The sequence below is a fragment of the Astatotilapia calliptera genome, chromosome 22 (assembly GCF_900246225.1).
Source record: "Astatotilapia calliptera chromosome 22, fAstCal1.2, whole genome shotgun sequence".
NCBI classification, from domain to species: domain Eukaryota; kingdom Metazoa; phylum Chordata; class Actinopteri; order Cichliformes; family Cichlidae; genus Astatotilapia; species Astatotilapia calliptera.
Genome location: NC_039322.1, coordinates 17,746,112 through 17,763,875, shown reverse-complemented (window position 1 = coordinate 17,763,875; position 17,764 = coordinate 17,746,112). Strand labels below are relative to the sequence as shown.

General features: G+C 41.4%; 3 protein-coding genes across 6 annotated transcripts; 1 reads left to right on the top strand and 2 right to left on the bottom strand.

Moving 5' to 3' along the window:
- Positions 1–40: 40 nt before the first annotated feature.
- Positions 41–2,326, top strand: rbm48 (RNA binding motif protein 48). The gene is made up of 5 exons (XM_026155934.1): positions 41–243; positions 487–677; positions 759–904; positions 1,537–2,066; positions 2,172–2,326. The coding sequence occupies exons 1-5, from the start codon at positions 115–117 to the stop codon at positions 2,232–2,234; spliced, it is 1,059 nt and encodes a 352-aa protein (XP_026011719.1). The 5' UTR covers positions 41–114; the 3' UTR covers positions 2,235–2,326.
- Positions 2,228–4,184, bottom strand: clxn (calaxin). Its single transcript, XM_026155935.1, has 6 exons — positions 4,017–4,184; positions 3,673–3,831; positions 2,973–3,077; positions 2,718–2,869; positions 2,489–2,593; positions 2,228–2,398 (listed from the first exon to the last, which is right to left on the bottom strand). Exons 1-6 carry the CDS (start codon positions 4,090–4,092, stop codon positions 2,348–2,350), a joined length of 648 nt encoding a protein of 215 aa, XP_026011720.1. The 5' UTR covers positions 4,093–4,184; the 3' UTR covers positions 2,228–2,347.
- Positions 4,185–5,642: 1,458 nt separating this feature from the next.
- Positions 5,643–17,594, bottom strand: LOC113014415 (synaptotagmin-like protein 1). 4 transcript variants are annotated; one of them, XR_003270964.1, is made up of 16 exons: positions 17,406–17,594; positions 14,657–14,783; positions 14,219–14,370; positions 14,024–14,129; positions 13,890–13,944; positions 13,780–13,816; positions 13,658–13,698; positions 10,838–10,954; positions 10,534–10,700; positions 10,347–10,449; positions 10,068–10,229; positions 9,606–9,684; positions 9,404–9,503; positions 8,450–8,655; positions 6,125–7,096; positions 5,643–5,785 (listed from the first exon to the last, which is right to left on the bottom strand). XR_003270964.1 is itself a non-coding variant. In XM_026155931.1 (15 exons), exons 2-15 carry the CDS (start codon positions 14,779–14,781, stop codon positions 6,954–6,956), a joined length of 1,593 nt encoding a protein of 530 aa, XP_026011716.1. In that variant the 5' UTR covers positions 14,782–14,783; positions 17,406–17,594; the 3' UTR covers positions 5,643–6,953. The 4 variants fall into 4 exon arrangements, 3 of the variants coding, with proteins under 3 accessions (XP_026011716.1, XP_026011718.1, XP_026011717.1); XM_026155931.1 differs by having other exon boundaries at positions 5,643–7,096; XM_026155933.1 differs by lacking the exon at positions 17,406–17,594 and adding an exon at positions 15,563–15,651 and having other exon boundaries at positions 5,643–7,096.
- Positions 17,595–17,764: the final 170 nt, after the last annotated feature.

The following is a 17,764-nucleotide window of genomic DNA, read 5'->3' as shown; positions in this document are numbered from 1 at the left end:
AACGCATTTCAGAATAAGACGTCCAACTACGACATGCTTTGAATGAATCCTATTCAACACGAGAATGAACCTTTATTTTGAAATGCATCAAGTGAAAAGTTAATTTCCACAAACATGGCGGCTCCCGTCAACAACAGCTCTGGCTGCTGGAGAGTCCCGGAGGTTTACAAACATCACGAACAGCAGAGAGTGTGCATTTCTCGACCAAAATATAGGGAAGGAAGAAAAGCCAAAGCAGTTAAGGTAAGAGGACCCTTTTGTTTAGAAAAGAGCGTATCTTAAGGTGTGAGACACTCCCTGCTACATGGGAACGTCACTTACAGTGTTTTTAAAAAAACATTTGCTCTCTTCCGGATTTTATGGACTCCACTGAACCACAGTGAGAGCCTTAACCACATCTGGATGATAAATATAACCACTGTTCGCAGTTTTCACATGAGCATTTTCCCATCAGTGTACCGCAGTCAAGTGTTGCATTATTTGCAGGTTTACACCATAAATTTAGAGAGTCGTTACCTGATGGTCCAAGGGGTCCCAGCGATTGGGGTTATGACTGAGTTGATTCAGCTGTGTGCCCTCTATGGAGCTGTGGAGGAGTACAGGCCCCTGGACGAGTATCCTGCCGAGGAGTTCACAGAGGTGTACCTCGTAAAGTTCCAAAAACTCACAAGTGCCAGGTACAAGATGTCACTAGACTGTTCATTATGCCTAACTGGCAACGTCTGAAGGACCTTCTGAATAATTTGGTTTCATTTCAGAGCAGCAAAGCGACACATGGATGAGAAAGGTTTCTATGGTGGTGTGCTGCATGTGTGCTACGTCCCCGAATACGAGACTGTGGAAGACACCAGGCTCAAGCTGCAGGACCGGAGGAGCTATGTCATCCGGGCTGCTCAGAAAAGAGGTATAATTTTATGTCTATAGGTTATATTTTGCCTCACAAAATCCACCACTCAAATGAGTAGCTTCTTAGTTCCTCATTAGTCCAAGCAAACTTCAGTTAACATAAATAAGGATAAGCTTTATTTGTCAGTTGCAGTTGCCTGCAGCTGAGATGACAGACCTACAGTAGATGACCATACAGACAATACATAAAATATACAAACTTACATTGGGGAGACAGGTCAGACTAGGCAGCAGAAAAAAAAGGGTAGACAGTGAAATATGTAACATATAGGGGCAAGGTCAGGAGAAAAAAAAGGTTTCTGCCCATGGTGACTCTGACAAATGAGTCATCATGAGGAGAAAACACAAAAACACTCCATAGCACATAAAGAGCAAAGATATCATCACACTATACTCCATGAAACACAGACAAGCAACATAAGGGCGGGGGTGCACCAATGTGCACAGACGCTGCGATTCTTCGTGCCTCCAGCTGAGCCGCTGTCTCTGTAGACGGGGAGGTAAGCATGACAGGAGGCGTTGGATCCGGGGAGGGATATCTGCATGCACTTTTATTTTCATTTGACTCGGATCTTTTTGAATGATGTGGATTTTTGACACTTTTTTCTGTCTCATTTTATTATTGCAAAGTGAGAGAAAGGGAACAGAAAGAGGACACACAAGAGGAGCCTACTTCATCGGAAACAACTACCACGTCAGACGACAACATCCTCACACACAAACAGACCTCTGGAAATGACAATACAAGGGAGACTCCAAACATCAGCCACTATTTAGACTTTCCTCTACTGCCATTACCTCCCCAAGAACATCATTACCATAGGCCTAAAAGTCAACATTTACCAACAGAGGATAAAATGGGGACTTTGCACAATACCTGTGCTGACACATTAGAGCAGCGAGAAGGGAGTTCAAGGAGCAAACAGACCTTATCGAGCAGACCGTCAGCACGTCAGGCTGCGGCAGTCAGATTTCTTCCTCGGACCACACACTTGGAGAAACGGAAACGCAAAATGGAAGAGGCTGAGGAGACCTCCAGTACTGTTTCTGGGCAGAACGAGCCTTTGATTGGACCAAAACTACCAGAACCATCCAAACTGGACATGGAGGATGAGTCACTGAACACAACTGTCAGCCTGATCAGGAACACAATGAAGCAGGTACATGTGATTATATTGTTTTGGTTGTAATTAAGGACAAAATAATATTTTCACTATGCTCTAAATCACTTTTTACAGTTAATCCAGTTTCGTCGTCTCTCCTAGGTGACATCGAGTCCAGACATCAAACCAGTGGAGAAGAAGGTCAAACCACGCCGTCGGATTTGATAGAGCAGGATTTATTTATTTTTTCTTAATTAAACAAATCTTGCATCACAGCACCGTTCCATTGAGGTTAATATTAAAGATGTTTTGGCTAGGTATGCAGTTATGTGATTTGGTTATTGTTCGAATTGTTCCTGAAATACGTGTCTCTCAAACATCTCGATTCTCTGAAAAAAAAGAAAGAAAAGCAAACTGTAAGATTGAGAATTTTTGATGGGGAAATTTAAAGAGCTTAACAAATTCTCATTACAGATTACCCTGAAGTCAGGAAGGCAGGTTCCAAAAGCTTCCAGCAATAGGTTCTCATCTTTCACAGTCTTTTCAAAATCTTCAAAAGACAATTTGCCATCATGGTCATAGTCCTGTGGGAGGAAGCACCATTGGCAGAGCTGCTAAACTATTTACAGACCTGAGAATTTTTTAAATAGTGTTTTGGTTTGTTTTAATCATGTGTAAACAGTTATATCTGTGCAGCAAACAGCTCACCATCTTCTTCAGTATGATCTCCACCAGGTCTTTGATTCCTTCGTCAGGGTCCTCCTCATTGGGCTGTCTGATGAGCCTGCCCTTCAGCATATGAAGCATCTCCTCTCTAGAGATGGCATTGTCACCATTCAGGTCGTAGACAGTGAAGCAGTCTGAGCCATGCCAAACACAGGGATTTTTTTTAGGTAGATAAAGCTACATGTGTGAAGGTGTGAGAGTGAGGTTAAGCAAAAAAAAGTAAGATTGAGAAGTTACATTTTATTTTTTCATCCAAGGTCCCCCGAAGAAAGACGGACAGTCCCTCGATCCACTCTTTCATGCTGACAACGCTGTCGTTGTCTTTGTCAAATGTCCTGAAGACTGAATGACAGACAGTTACACTCACAACATGTCTTGGATTTAATTATAGATTTCAATTGTTTGTACTGAAGAAACTGCTCATTCCCAACTGTACTCCTGGACAAGCGTACTGAAAGATTTAATTTAATCATTCTGAAAAAGGTGGTGGAGGTGAGAATTCTGGGTTGTACTTACAGGGTGATAGTGATGATTTGGAGATTTTGCTTACTTTCCACCATTTTATTGACATTTTACTATTTCAAAAAACAATATTGGCTCTTAAATTTGATGGCACCAACATATCTCAAGACAGCTGAGAGGGCAACAGTAGGGTGCAAAACTAAGTGGTACTAAAAAAAGAAACGATGCAACTTTAGGTTAATTGGCAGCAGGTCACTGACATGAATGGATATTTTATTTTATTTTTTAAAAACATCTTGGAGAAGCAGAGTTCCTCAAAAGTAAAGATGGGCCGAGGTTTGCCAGTCTACAAAAAACTGCCTCTACAGTTTATGCAAATTCGAAATGATCAAATTTACATTTTACAGAGCGTCCCACCTTTTTTTGGAACTGGGTTTGTAAATAATATAAGTTTAAATAACTGTAAACTGAATACCTCTACCCGTCATCCTGTCATCAGTAAGTCCAAAGATGCTGTGGAGTGTGCTTATGAACTTTCCTCGGTCCAGACCGTGCACAGCTCTGCCAGAGTTGTTCTGCTCCGCCACAAGGACGTTAAACTCTCGGATAAGGCACTCAACCTCTTTTTTACTGACTATAAACAGAAACATAAAAAAAATGGCGTACACTTCATCTGCTCTAACAATACCTAGACGGCAGTGTGTATTTTCATACCTGCTAAGTAAAACAATGAACCGTAAAGCTTAGCATGGACTGAACTACCGCTATAACAAAGCTGGCTTAGTTTATTGATTTGAGAAGTTTAACCGTCATACTCACAGTGCTCCACTTGTTTCGAAATGTTCTCAGCGAGCGTCTGTGTCGCCCGTTTGTTCACAGCAGATATTTTTGACATTTTCGATGAGGCCAGACTCAGCTACAGTCCACTCACAGGGAAGTGGGTGTACTGTTGCCATGGCTACCGCGAAACGTTTACGGTAGTGTGTGTTCAAGAACCTCGACGGTTTACTACCGGTGGAAACACCGTAACTACACATCATTTTCTACTTGAATTTTTAGCGCAGTAACACAAACGAAAATATGCCTCAACACTGACTGTCCTGTATCTGTTCCACTAGAATGACAATGAACCGCTGGCTGACCAAAAACCCATTGTTTTTCTGTCTTTCCTTAGGGCTATTTATTCTCCTTCAGAATACACGTTCATTTATATACTGAACAGGTACACATGAAACATGTTAAAATGGTTTTTTAACCCATCATCAGACCAAAATCGCACATCAGGAAGAGGGCGGCTATATACTGTTTATGTTTATAATGCAGATTTGGGAAATGTTTACTGTTAGTCGCTTCAGGAACCTAATAAAAGCTTCACTAAAATTTATATTTACCATCTAAAGTATCTTGGTGTTTGAGAAAAAGAAAAGAAAATGTGGGTGTTATGGAAGAATAGTGCAGCATTCCTTTAGTCAGATTCATCAAAGCCATGGAAATAGCTCCAACTTCTCCAAAAATATATATTTCATATATGCAATCCGCGTTAAGTACAAATTAAATGCGTATATCTCAAAATATTAATCATTCATTTAATGTATTATAGCCCAATATTATTTATTTTAAAAATGACTTTCTCATATAAAATGTACTTGTTTTTCCAGATTGTAGCATGCTTGCAAGGCATTTTCCAATATACAGTGCCCCATTCCTGATGAGTTTTTGGGGTTTTTTTGCTCCCATTTAAGTTTATGAGACAAAGCAGCAAGGCAGCTAGAAATGATTGTTTGATGGTCATTGGATCAGTCGTTAATCTGCTCTTGGAGTTACTTGGGAGGGCCGGCCACTCCTGACAAGATTCAACATTGTTTTCTGTTTGTTGATAATGGCTGGAGTCCCAAAGCACTAGAAATGGCTTTGTTGCCCTTTCCAGTCTGACAGATGTCAGCGACTTTGTTTCCCAGCAGTTTCTTTAGAGGCATGATGTGTTACTTTTTGAAAACTTTTAATCCACTTCACTTTGTCGCATAGGTTCTATTACCATGTCATTTTTTGATTCAACAGGTCTGTGATGTGGTTAAAGTGAATTCATGATTTAACAAGGAGAACTTTTTCCCTTGAATAGATTAAATCATTTAAAAACTGCATTTTTTTAATTTACTCAAGTTATCTTTGTCTAATATTAAAATTTGTTCTGAAACATGCAAGTGTAAAAGCATGTATATCTGATGATTTAAAGGGCAATTTTGAGGGTCTAATGCAAATAGATACACAACAGATATGTAAGGAGAGTACGTCCACCATCAGCCCCCCACAAAATAAAAGTGCACAGTCACTTTAATTTAGTTTTTCAAGGATGATTCAACACCGTGGACCTGCTAGAGTCAGAAGTAATTTTCAACTGATGTCTCTCGGCTAGATATCATATTAGACATGAAAAATGAGTCAAGGAGAAAACAAGGACAACCTGTAATTTCTCATGACAAAAAGCTTACAGGAGTAGAAGATTAATACATTATTTTAAGCAGACAGTGTTGTGAAGCAGATATCAAAACAGACCGCAGTTCTCAGAAAGAAACCTCAATGGTGAATATCTGCAGGGCACACAAAATTAGAATTACATAACTATCCAAGGCAATAATAAAAAGTAATAAAATAGTAAACCTAATTATATAAAGACAGAATGACCGACATTTAAAAATTCACCACAAGAGCTTAGTGTTTCAGGGGAAACTATGAAACCAATAACATTTAATTCTTACAGTGTCTTGCAGACGTTTTTTTAACAATTAATATTGCCTTCAAACAGCCTCTTTATACCAATAATACTGGACTTCCAGTATCTGGTGTCAACAAGAAAGGTGCAACTTAAGGAAAACCTGCGATGAGATGCAGAAATCACAAAGGTTAAGACACAACACACAGACACTTACTGTTATTCCAGCTTGAAAAAGTATTGTAAATATTGCCATCTGCTGGACACAAGTTATGAATCATGATTCATGTAGTAAATTCTTACTTGGTGAGAAATATAAAGAAGAATAGCTGATGTGAAAAATAAAATTTATTTTTAGGGAAACACGGAAACAGGCCCTTTTCTTCTCACTTCTTTGCCTGTGACCGTCACTGCGCCCCCTGTCATTTGCTCAGTGTGTCGAGAATTTGTATACAGTCTGACCACAAGGTGGTAGTCAGCTATTCAGTCAAAAGAGATTAGCTGAGTGAATTCAGCTGCAAGGACTTTCCAAATTGCTTACAATAGAGATACCTAAAAAAGATACAATTATCTGAATGAGGAGAATTTCTCACAGTGAAAGTCATCAGGCCTGCCTTTCTTAAATTGTCTGAAAGGGCTGAGACTGCGTTTGAAATAAAAGGAAAGACCTCCCACCCCCTTCTTACTTCATGTAATATCACAGAGAAGTCACTAAGCCAGGGCACTAATGACTCAACACTTAGATTTGTACTTCATAAACTACACTGAATAACAAAAAAGTGCCTCTTTGCCAGATTAGAGCCAGACTGAACCGATCCAATCCACTCCGTTAAGGCAAAATATTATACCACTGCTTACACCTCCCTGTGTGTTTCTGTGCCATGTACAGTATATAGTATGGACATATGAAAAACACCTGTGTGTTTAAGTGTGCATCACTGTGACAGAGAGGTAAATGTGAAGATGTGAAGATGGCTTCCCTTCAGTCCGACCATAATAGCAACGTGCATACGAATGATTCCGCTTGAGTGCAGGATACGTCTGAGTCACTCAGACCGCCGGGTGAGGTTAGTTCTGATCGGTAGCGTTGCGTCAATCCAGTGGTTTGGATTCTCAATCATGGACATCCACACAGTGACTTCCTCTTCTGTGGAATCCATCCAGCTGACGACCTCGCCGTAACTCTGACCTGGCATTACAGAAAACCCACATGTGTGGTCATTATTTATGTTGTGGACTTTACCGTAGCTGTTTTTCTCAAAGAGATGTAAACACTCCCTGCATGTCCATGCACATACACTCCATTTGAAGAAGGAAAAAGGTTTAACCAACAGACTAAAATTCTGCATACAGCCATTGAGAAATCGTGACTACAACCTCCAAGCTAAAATTGACAGCAACAAACAGCCTCAGCAGGCAACAGCTCTGCCTGTGAAGAACACAACTTTGCTCAAAATCTGTCTGTAACAAAACAAATCCTTCAAAGCTGTTACTTCCCACCACTTCTCTGACATCATCTTCCTCGCAGTGAGACATAATGGAGCTGATGCTCTGCCTGCAATTTGATCTTGAGTGCTTCCCACTCCATATAAAGCACAGTAACACAATCTACGAGCAAAAAAAAAACCAAAAAAAACACCATCAGTATTAAGGATAAGTACTTGAGGGAAACTAAACTGTTTTCTGTATGTCACTAGACACACCTGCTAAATCTATCTTGCAGTCTATGTGGTAGATTTCAAAAGCAACCAAGCAGACGAGGACAGACAGAGACGCTGCATTACTAGCGACGTGACTTCGCTCCGATGACACGACCATATGAAATGCCTGACATGCCAGCAGGCATTAGTTCAGTATGAAGCATTTCACTCTAAGGTTGTCTCAACTATCAGCACTATAGAAAAAAATTAGACAGGTTTTCAAGACACAATCGACAAAGCCTACTATTGAAATATGAGACAAGTGCAACAATTGCATTAATGTTCCAGCCCTGAACACAGGAAGTGCTTTCCTCCTGCAAACCTGTGAAGTATCACAGCACCCACGAGACACCATTTGAAAAGCTTAGCACAAAGACAAGGAGATCCTGTCAGAGCCTCCAGTCAACTACAGAGACAAACAACAGACAGGGAGACAAGAGGAAACAATGCAGTCCCTAATCACTTGGGGCTCTTAGATAGTATTGCAGGTAAGGATGTATCATGCAGCGATATCTTACCACTTTTCACTGTTTCTCACTAGTTATAAAAAAAAATAGCCAGCACAACACGCTGACAAACTATTTACAAAAACTGTTAGAATCACCTTCGTTTATAGTCACTCTCTAGTCAGATTTATGTGTAACAGTAACCACAATCTATTCAAAAAACACAAATTATATAAATATGTGACCTTATTACGATGCTGCATTACTTCTTTGTACTTCTCAGAGGTCAAGTTTTCTTTCTATATCACCTCTTCCTCTGTAACCCTAAATAGTTAGGGTCTTTTTTGATGTGATTTTCAGTTAAACTATTAAAATGTGCAATATAGATGATCTAACCAGTTCCACAGCTCAGACGGACGCCCCCGAGGACATGAGTCTTTAACCCTTCGCGTTGCCACACCGTCAGCTCAGCACAAGCCTCCCTCAAGTCGCTGGTATGGAAGCCGTCGTAGACCATGGTGTGGTTGTAGGTAGGACTGATGGAGTGCTTCACCACCCGGGTCTTCTGACCACTTTGACGACTTGCATCTGGGAGTATGTAGCTTGTGGGGTGTGGAGCAAGTAAATTAGTGGGATTATTTAAAGACTCAAATTACAGGCATATGGAAATAATTCAATATTCATGAAATGCTATCACAAAGTTTTGCCCATTAGGAAGAAAAAAATAAAAAATCCAAAAAACATACATGATTTCAATTTGGCTAACCTCCCTTTCAAGGCTATCTCCTTATGCACCACTTCCACTGTGACTGCTAGTTTCCAAACTGCTCCACGGGAGTCCCATTCTGACCACCTGACCATGTGAATCTGCTATTTTTCCTTAGGTTACTTTACCATAACGTGCTTTTGATAGAAACCACCTTGTTACCATGCTTGTCTGAACATTTTTGGCCATGCCAACAAATCCTTGCTCACCACCAGCCTCATTTGCAACTTGCACATCTATCCAGTTCTCCAAAATGAAAGTTTGCCACTTAGTTTTGGAGGATATGCAGTGTATAATCACAAGTTCAGAGTGCATCTATGAAAAGTAGAGTGAAAAAATATATAGTTTTTAGGAAATGTTTTGTAGTCATGTTGGAAGCACTGCAGAGGTGCACAACGACATGACCCTGAAGGGGAGATTGACCACATTTGAATCATGTATTGCGAAAATCCCCATGAAAATACGGGGAACTCTGTAATTACTGATAAGAATGCAACATGACATGTAATGTGCTGCTTATACGTAATGACAGAGTAGATAACTGATGACAAAATATCAGGAAATGTGGTGCAGAGCTGACGCACCTTCTAACAAAGGAGTCTACAGCACCTCCTTTGTTGGACAGGAGACCCTGAGCCTCCCGAAGCCAGATGTGAACCTCTCCGGTCAGAGGCAAACCGCCACCTTAACACACACACACACACACACACAGAATGCATGAGATTCGGGTGATTGTGGTACACAGATATAACGTGCATCCGTGTTGTATTAAGGTATTTTCCTCACCTTCATATCCTTCTGGGATGTATTTAATAGAGAACATGATGTTCCCACGACTTCTAATGGAGTCTGGGCTCAGATAAACCTGTGACAGAGCGTACATAAAATAAAAAAAGATGAAGTCAGAGGAAATGACAGTATGAAAAAGAAGGAAAAAAGGAAGCAGGAGAAGTGTGGAAGCAGGGAAAGATTAAAGTTACATAAAACCTAGTTGAAATTCACAGCATGTCTTCCTCTCCCTTCAGCTCTCCCAGACACAAGAGACACCTCCCCACATTCTGTCTCCAACAAAGCTGCTGTAACTGCTGCTACAAAGACACTCAGATACTAAACAAATGTAGATGCAGGCACCACAGTGGGCTGGTAAATATTTATCTGGCACCATTCAAACACAAACACACACACTAATTTATGCAACTACAAGAGTGTGTGTTTGCATGCCACTCGTTGATGCCAGGTCCTTCCTACCCGTGGCTGCAAGTCCTGCCACAGAGGCTGTGTGCAGGTCCAATCCCAGAGCGCCAGAGTCACCTCCACCTCCCCGAGAAATACGTTCCTCCCCAGGGGCTCGGCATGCCACACAGAGAGGTTCAGGGTCCGACTCCGCAGCTCCCCGATCCGCACCTTATACTGAAAGAACATACATCATGAGTGTGTTTTTGTTATTTAGGTAACTTTAGTTAAATGCTGGTGGGGGATTTCTGTGATTGACACTTTATGTAACATGTAAATGACAGAGAGTCTCACTCTGAGTGTCTGATCATAAACTGGGTTTAGGGTCTTCTTCTTCACTGAAGTCTTCTTCTTACTGTGATTTGACTTGTCCGGCAGGAGGTAGGTTTTAACATATCTGTGAAAAACACACATCCATTGCTAGACTGGCTCCATATGGGCCCGGATCACATCACATGCATGCAAACATGCAGTCACTTACGGGTCAGACCGGTTCTTGCGTGCTGCAGCAATGTCCTCACAACGATACACTTTGACCTGCAGCTCCTCCCTCTGGCTGTTGTAAGCCAATGAGTACTGGATACGGCCCCTCACCTCAACCACTCCGAAATCCCCCGAGCTGAACAGACTCATCATGCTACCGCTGAGCTATAACACATACGCAAAGGAAAGATCAGCTCCTACGTCATTGTCCTGAGCTGAGTCATCTTGCGTCGCCAAATAGGCAATTAATCAAATGTGTGTGCGTGCATGCAAGTATGCTGTGCGTGTGTATGTGCATGTACCACGTAGCCCGAATGAAGACTGTTGGTGGAGCTGCTAGTTCTCAGAGAAGAAGGATCCGTCTCTGTCAGGCTGCTCAGCGAGTCAGTGTCCCCATTATAGTTGTCAATCAAGTCTTCCTAAACACACACACACACTCACAGTTCTTATGCAGCGTTATAATTAGACACAAAACATCTGTCATAAACTTTTAGTATACTTTGAAGGAGTTTTTAATGGGTAAAAGTGGCATCCCAACCACCCACACACACACGAACATGCACACACACTCAATACACCATAATAATGCCTCATTTACAAAAGTACCCAGAGCCATAATTTACCACTCAGTAGAAGCCCCTCTGGCTGCAATAACAGATTTCAGTCTTCTTGGATAACTCTGTACTGGCTTCACACATCTAGATTATTTCTGATATTATTTTTTAGAAGATTCCTTCAAACTCATCAGACCGGATCGAGAAAGCATCCATCAACCCGTTTGCTGCCTTCTCCGTGCAGATCTCATTTTACCTTGGACAATCCAGACTGCCAGAAAACACTCCTGAGTAATACTGATTCACTGATATGCTGAAAGGTGATGTGTTTATCCCCATGTCAGGTTGCTTCTTTAGTGTCCTCTGTCTTTGATTGTATTCAGCCTTCCCTCAGCTTTGTCCAGCTGACAAATAACCCAAAGAGTTTTCCATCTTCAGATTTTATCCTTTACTCCGTGCTCCATGGATAGTAGCTAAATTCTGGTCTCATCAGAGAATCTTTTTCCTCCTGCTCTCGAAGACTTGAAGTTTCTGCTTGTATAAGCCAGGTAAGTTCAGAACATCCACTCTGTTACTCTACAGGTAATCAGAGGGGGAGTGGGGCTGTTTTAAGTCTCATCTATAGTATTTGTATAGCGCTTCACTTAGTCCCTATGGACCCCAAAGAACTTTACACTACATTCAGTCATCCATTCATTCACACACTGGTGATGGTAACATTGTAGCCACAGCTGCCCTGGGGCGCACTGACAGAGGCAAGGACACTGGCGCCACCGGGCCCTCTGACCACCACCAGTAGGCAACCAGTAGGCAACGGGTGAACTGTCTTGCCCAAGGACACAACGACCGAGACAGTCGGAGCCGGGGCTCGAACCGGCAACCTTCCGGTTACAAGACAAACTGCCAACTCTTGAGCCACGATCGCCCACATGATGGGCAACCCATCATTCGGACTATCCTCCACACATCATCAATCTGAACCGTGGTCTGAGTAACCCTCGTCACTCAGGCTACTCACATATGGACTCTATACTCAGACCAAGTCTTTTGCACTACTAAGCAAGCACTTCTCCTGTTTTGCATATATCTTGATTGATAATGTCTCCTCATTTCTTGTTTGTTGCTAGAAAAAATGGAAATAGGTGCAGGAACTAAATGAAACATACAAACATGTTTGGAAAAAAGTATAGAAGGGAAAAACAGTGTTAATACAATACTAATAACGTTAGAAGTCAGCATTTCGTACGATCACCTTTATTCTAGCGCAGTCTGAACTCTCTCAGACAAGCTTCTTTTGTCTTATCAAGTAATCTTGTGGAATAGTTCTCTAGGCTTCCTAAAGGACGTCCAGGGCTCTTCTTTGGATCTTGGCTGCCTTTTGTTCTGTTCTCCGTCAAGATGATCTCACAATACTTCAATAACGTTGAAGTCCCTGTCTGGGGAGGCCACTCCATGACTGATAGCTTCCCATTGTTTGTTTTTCTATCCATGTATGCTTTTACTGCATTAGCAGCATGTTTGAGGTCATTATTATGCTGAAAAATGAAACTGTTACCAATCAGTTGCTTTAAAGAAGGTATTAAATGGTGGATCCAAATCTGATGGTACTTTTATTTGCTCATAATTCAATGATTCAAATCTCCAACACCACTGGCTGCCATACAGTCCCAACTAAGACAAATGCTCCACTGTTTTTTTACAGATTTAAATGACAAATTTCCACTGATTTTCAGTTCAGCACTTGAGCTTTTTCTCCCCGTTTCCCTTCCTTAAGAATGGCTACTTGACAGCCACCTCTCTACTGAGACCATTTGTGATGAGGCTTCAATAAACAGATCAACTGAAGGGCCAGTTTGTTTAGTTATTTATTGCTAAATAGTCTGTAAGTATTCATGTAGATTAATCACTTGTTCATCCATTGAATTAGGTGCAGTTATTTATCCAAAAACTAACCAAGAAAACAATCCTCTGAAAATGGTCAGACTGATAAAAAATGACTGAAAAAGCACCCAAAGAAAAACTTTGAAAGACCTTCAGAAAGACTTGAGAACTGGTGCTCAAAACAACTAAAAAAAGAAAAACTACAAGAAAGTCCGACTTCTTGGAAGCAAAATATAAAGAAATGAAAGGTGGTTCAAGACTTTTGCAGAGTACTGCAGTTTTGCTAAATTTGCTGATAAAACTGATTCTCTATATGCTGCACGAGTCTAGCTGAGTCCCTCTTTTCCTTTGCTTGCAACTGTAACACAGCCTCCTGAGAACCATTGCAATGAGTCTGAAATTTTAACAAATGAGACATTTTGATTTATCGAGTAAAAACTGATTGTAAGTGATGACTGATTTGATCAATATATAATTAAATACACAACAAAAACTGCGCAACTTTCTGGAGCCACTGTATGAAAATGATCGTTGAAGTACTGCATTGGCTGTTTTTTGGATTTATACACTGAAAAAATGACAAATATTGACTCAGTGTCTTTGAATAGGAGGTACAATAAAGACCAATTCAACAGTGTTTGCCAGAACCATTAGTCATGGTAATCTGTGGGTGTGTGGTATAATCACCTCAGGTTCCTCCGATTGGCCGTTACTTCTGGTTTCACATTCTGTGAGCACAACATTGAGTTAATAACATTACTGAGGGATGGCTAGAGAGGCACAGACACAGCGGGGGAGGAATTTCATACCTTTGGATGATGAGGAGCTGTTACTGTGCTGGAGACCCTGTAAATTATTCGTATTTACATGGTTATAAGGACAAGAATGGAAAAAGGGGAAGAAGAATGCACGCACAAACCTGTGACACGGGTCCGTTTACTGTGGATGTGGGTACCGGTTTCAAACTCTGAGTCCTGAAAACAAATATTGGGAGATGTAGCAGCAGATAAATGTTACAATCAGTCCGTTTGTCTCACAGTCATCCCCACAAACCCTTCAGTTTCTTCCTGGTTGCTGTCCTTCACACGTCCTTCAGTCTCGAGTAAAGTGTTGTTGTTGTCCTCTCGCTCCATGTTGAAAAGTCCATTCAGGGACACATCTGTCAGCAATCACAGACAGTAAACACAGACAGACAGAAAACAGTCCTGCTGATCGCTGACAGTTGTACTACATGAACTGAAAACTGACCTCTGCTCTTTGTCTTCCTGTGGCGGATGGTGGCGTGGACCAGGTCGCAGCCCGAAGTCCAGTTGAGATGGCGTTTGCTACACTCCTCGCTGAACCACGCCCCTGACAGGAAGCGCAGACGGGTTGAGTTCGTCTCTCTCCGCTCGAGGGTTCTGCATCATCAACAGAGAGACACTCTTTGTAACACCTGATATTCAAAGCAGCTTAATTAAAAGTTATGGCAAAAAAAACTGATAAAAACATGTGACGAAGTATAAGGAAATAATTATAATTGATCACCAACTGTGTCTTACTTGACCTGAACACTAAAGGGAGATTTTGCACCAACACCAAAGAAAGTAATATATGCCTGAGGACCAATCCCACCCATACGGTTACAAACATCCGAAGAGATTAGCACACATATCAGTCAGACTTGAATAAATAGTCACCTCTGACCTTACACGTCCTTCATCACGGCGACGTAACTCCAAGTCACGCTGTACAACCTGCAGGATGGAGGTCTGCTCCTCCTCCGTCAGGTGGCTCAAGTCAAGTGAGGAGTCTCCCTGCTTTCCTTCCATCCCTAAGACAAAAGTGTGTTTGACTATCATTACACAACACAAATAGTGCAGTACAGTACAGTCAACAGTACAGTCTTACTGCTTTCATTAGACATTGAGATTAGAACATAACATGAATGTGCAATATATTAGGTTCATTATAATACATTTAAAATCCACTGTTCTACAAAAACTTTTGTTTCTTTTTCTTCATTTCAGTGCATTGAAAAAAGAAAATTCGGCAAACTAGCCTTCCAGATTTTTTTCCCTCTTAACAGTAATGAAGGTTTGTCTGGTTAAAGTCATTTGAAAAAGAAAGTTCACATTCCTATAAAACACTAAGTACATCTTGCTGTTCCCATTGGAATTAAGAAGGTAATCAGCAGCCAGGTCCTGCTAATCAAATGCACTTCATTTATGATTATCAGTAAGTGTGAGTGCCTCTTTAAAAGCACAAGTTTGGGAAGTTTGCTGCTCTTTACTTCTATGCTAACACAATGCCACGTTCTTCACTGGAGTGGATGTCCCATCAAATGAAGTTCAAGGTCAGGCCATGTAATGCTCAGAGAAACTGCAGAAAACCCAAGAGCTACAGCCACAGTTAGCATGTTAAATGTTAAATTCATGACGGTGTTAAACAGGACATATCTTCTTATCTCTAAGAAGAACGTGGCAGCACAGATTAGGTTTGCAAAGTTCTAAATAAACCACAAGACCTCTGAAACAATGTCCTTTAAAGAGACAACGCCAAAGTGTTTAGCCACGATGCACAGCACTACTGTCACGCCCTAGCAAACTTTACGTGTGTGTCCTGTTTTCCTTTCCTTCTGACTTCAGCTGCCACCCATTTCTTCTGAGGAGCTGGTGCACAGCTGGCTCCACTCAGCAATTAACCACCCACCTGCATAAAAGCTGGTGACGGCCCACTTAGTCACTCAGAGTGAGTGCTGTGGTGAGCTTAGGTGTGGGGTTTGAGGTACCAGTGAGTAGCTGTTTCCCCCCCAGCTGCAAATGACTGGTTATAGGTGTACTGTTACAGAGCATTTAGTGGTGTGTTTGAGCTACCAGTGAGTAGCTGCTGACAGCAGCGGTGTTTTTCTTTGGTTTGTTAATGATTTCCTTTCTTTTCAGTGTGTTTTAGTTTGTTGACATATTTGTTTGATTGTTATAGTGTAGCCATCTCTTTAAGTCCTTTTTAATAAAGGTTTTTTGTCTTTTCTTTTTCCTCCTGGACTTACTATTGTTACTCCTCATCCCCTTGGCCCTTTTGGGGGACATGACAACCAAACACCTCATACTAGCTGTCAGCAGGTGGTGAAGTGGGGGGATGTTTTGGGCGTGGTTCTCAGCCACAGGACCTGGGCACCTCACAGTCATTGAGCTGACCATGAGCCCCTTTGTATAACCAAAATATTCATGTCAAATATAGCAAATCTACAGCAGAACAACTGAAAAGGAAATGAATCGAGGTGATGCAATGGCCCAGTCAAAGTCTAGACCTTAACCTGATTGAAATGTTGTGGCGACATAGCTGTGCATCAAAGAGAGCCTGCAAACCACAATAAGTTGAAGCAATGCTGATGATGTTGTGTAAGAAGAGTGGACCGAATTCATCCACATATGTTGACCCTTTGTGGGGGAATAAGTCACACAGAAATAATCACCTCAAGTTAATACTGCTAAAGGTATTTCTACAAGTGGTTTAATCATAGGGTGTACTTTTTGTTTTTAAAGGACTGAGCCGAGTCCTGTAAACTTTTTTTCCCCCACATGTAAAATTTGGTTAATGATGACATTACTTTGCTCAGAGAGGTCTGAAGGTTACAAACTGCACAAATTGTCATTTACATGAAACATAGTAGAGAAATGCTTAAGAGGAAACCTATAATAAAGCTGTTTCTTTTTTTCTTTAAATCACCTGAAGCGAGCTCCCTGGTATCTTTCAGGATGCAGTACTCTTTGAAGCTTTGATACATGCTGTTCCAGGTGAGCCTTTCCTGTCTTCAATGACTTTCACTCCCTCCTACTCTTAAGTACTCTACTGTAGACAGCCTAAAAAACTACATTCAAAAAGATTAATAACAACCTACTACTGAATTCACTTTCAGCTAATGTGAGGCCGAGATGGATGATCTAACCTTCTGCACCACCATGTAATAACTGTTAATGAGTTTTCATGTCCCCAACGCCTAAGGCTAGTTACTTTTGAGAAGTTAACGCATGCGCGTCAGGAACGTGTTCGCCTGTCAACGGGTAGGTTAGAAAACGCCACGCACAAAGTGCTCCAGTTTTCACAAAACACGCCGAGTAATATTAATAACAACGTTGTTGTTCTTATCAATAGTTCCTCCATAAAGCACTCCTTTGGTGTTTTTTTATTGTTATATAGGTTTAAACCTCTAAAAGTGACTGAACACTTGTTTTTAAGACTGTTAATGGGTTTAATTATTTAGGCTTATTTATTTACGCGAAGTGCCCTTTAGGGGGAAAAGAAATAGGTCAGTGCACTTCTTCTCATTACGGATCTACCGCGAGAGAGGAAACACCTGTCGCAACTTTTCCCTTTAAAGATTAAAGATTAAACTCTCTCCTCTCCCTTCTGTTAGAAACACAGAAAGAAACACACGAAAGAAAAACCGGGTTACCTTATTTGACAGCTTCCACTGGTTCCATCGGGGGGAAAAGTTCTCAGGAAAAGTTTTCCTCAGTGCGATGTGTATGTCTGTGTACGTCGACGCTTGTGTGCTGAGTAAACGGAGTGAACACGCCCTCCAGAATTAGTCCGCACAGGAGCTGCTCTCAGCTGTGTGTGTGTGTGTGTGTGTGTGTGTGTGTGTGTGTGTGTGTGTGTGTGTGTGTGTGTGTGTGTGTGCGCGCACACACACACACTGTGTATTTGTCTGACTGTGTGATATGACTCACGCGGATGTTTTACCAAACTGCAGGGTGGAGGTGGGATGTATCTTGTAGCTGTCCACACCTGCTAAGCACACACACTCTTGCC

Coding starts and splice junctions, on each gene's coding strand:
- rbm48 (XM_026155934.1), top strand. CDS start 115: ATGGCGGCTCCCGTCAACAACAGCTCTGGCTGCTGGAGAGTCCCGGAG. Junction 244..486: donor GAAAAGCCAAAGCAGTTAAG/GTAAGAGGACCC, acceptor CATTATTTGCAG/GTTTACACCATAAATTTAGA. Junction 2,067..2,171: donor TCAGGAACACAATGAAGCAG/GTACATGTGATT, acceptor CGTCTCTCCTAG/GTGACATCGAGTCCAGACAT.
- clxn (XM_026155935.1), bottom strand. CDS start 4,092: ATGTCAAAAATATCTGCTGTGAACAAACGGGCGACACAGACGCTCGCT. Junction 3,078..3,672: donor TGACAGGATGACGGGTAGAG/GTATTCAGTTTA, acceptor TCTGTCATTCAG/TCTTCAGGACATTTGACAAA. Junction 2,870..2,972: donor CTTGGATGAAAAAATAAAAT/GTAACTTCTCAA, acceptor GGCATGGCTCAG/ACTGCTTCACTGTCTACGAC.
- LOC113014415 (XM_026155931.1), bottom strand. CDS start 14,781: ATGGAAGGAAAGCAGGGAGACTCCTCACTTGACTTGAGCCACCTGACG. Junction 14,371..14,656: donor CGTGATGAAGGACGTGTAAG/GTCAGAGGTGAC, acceptor TTGATGATGCAG/AACCCTCGAGCGGAGAGAGA. Junction 10,955..13,657: donor GCCAATCGGAGGAACCTGAG/GTGATTATACCA, acceptor GTGTGTGTTTAG/GAAGACTTGATTGACAACTA.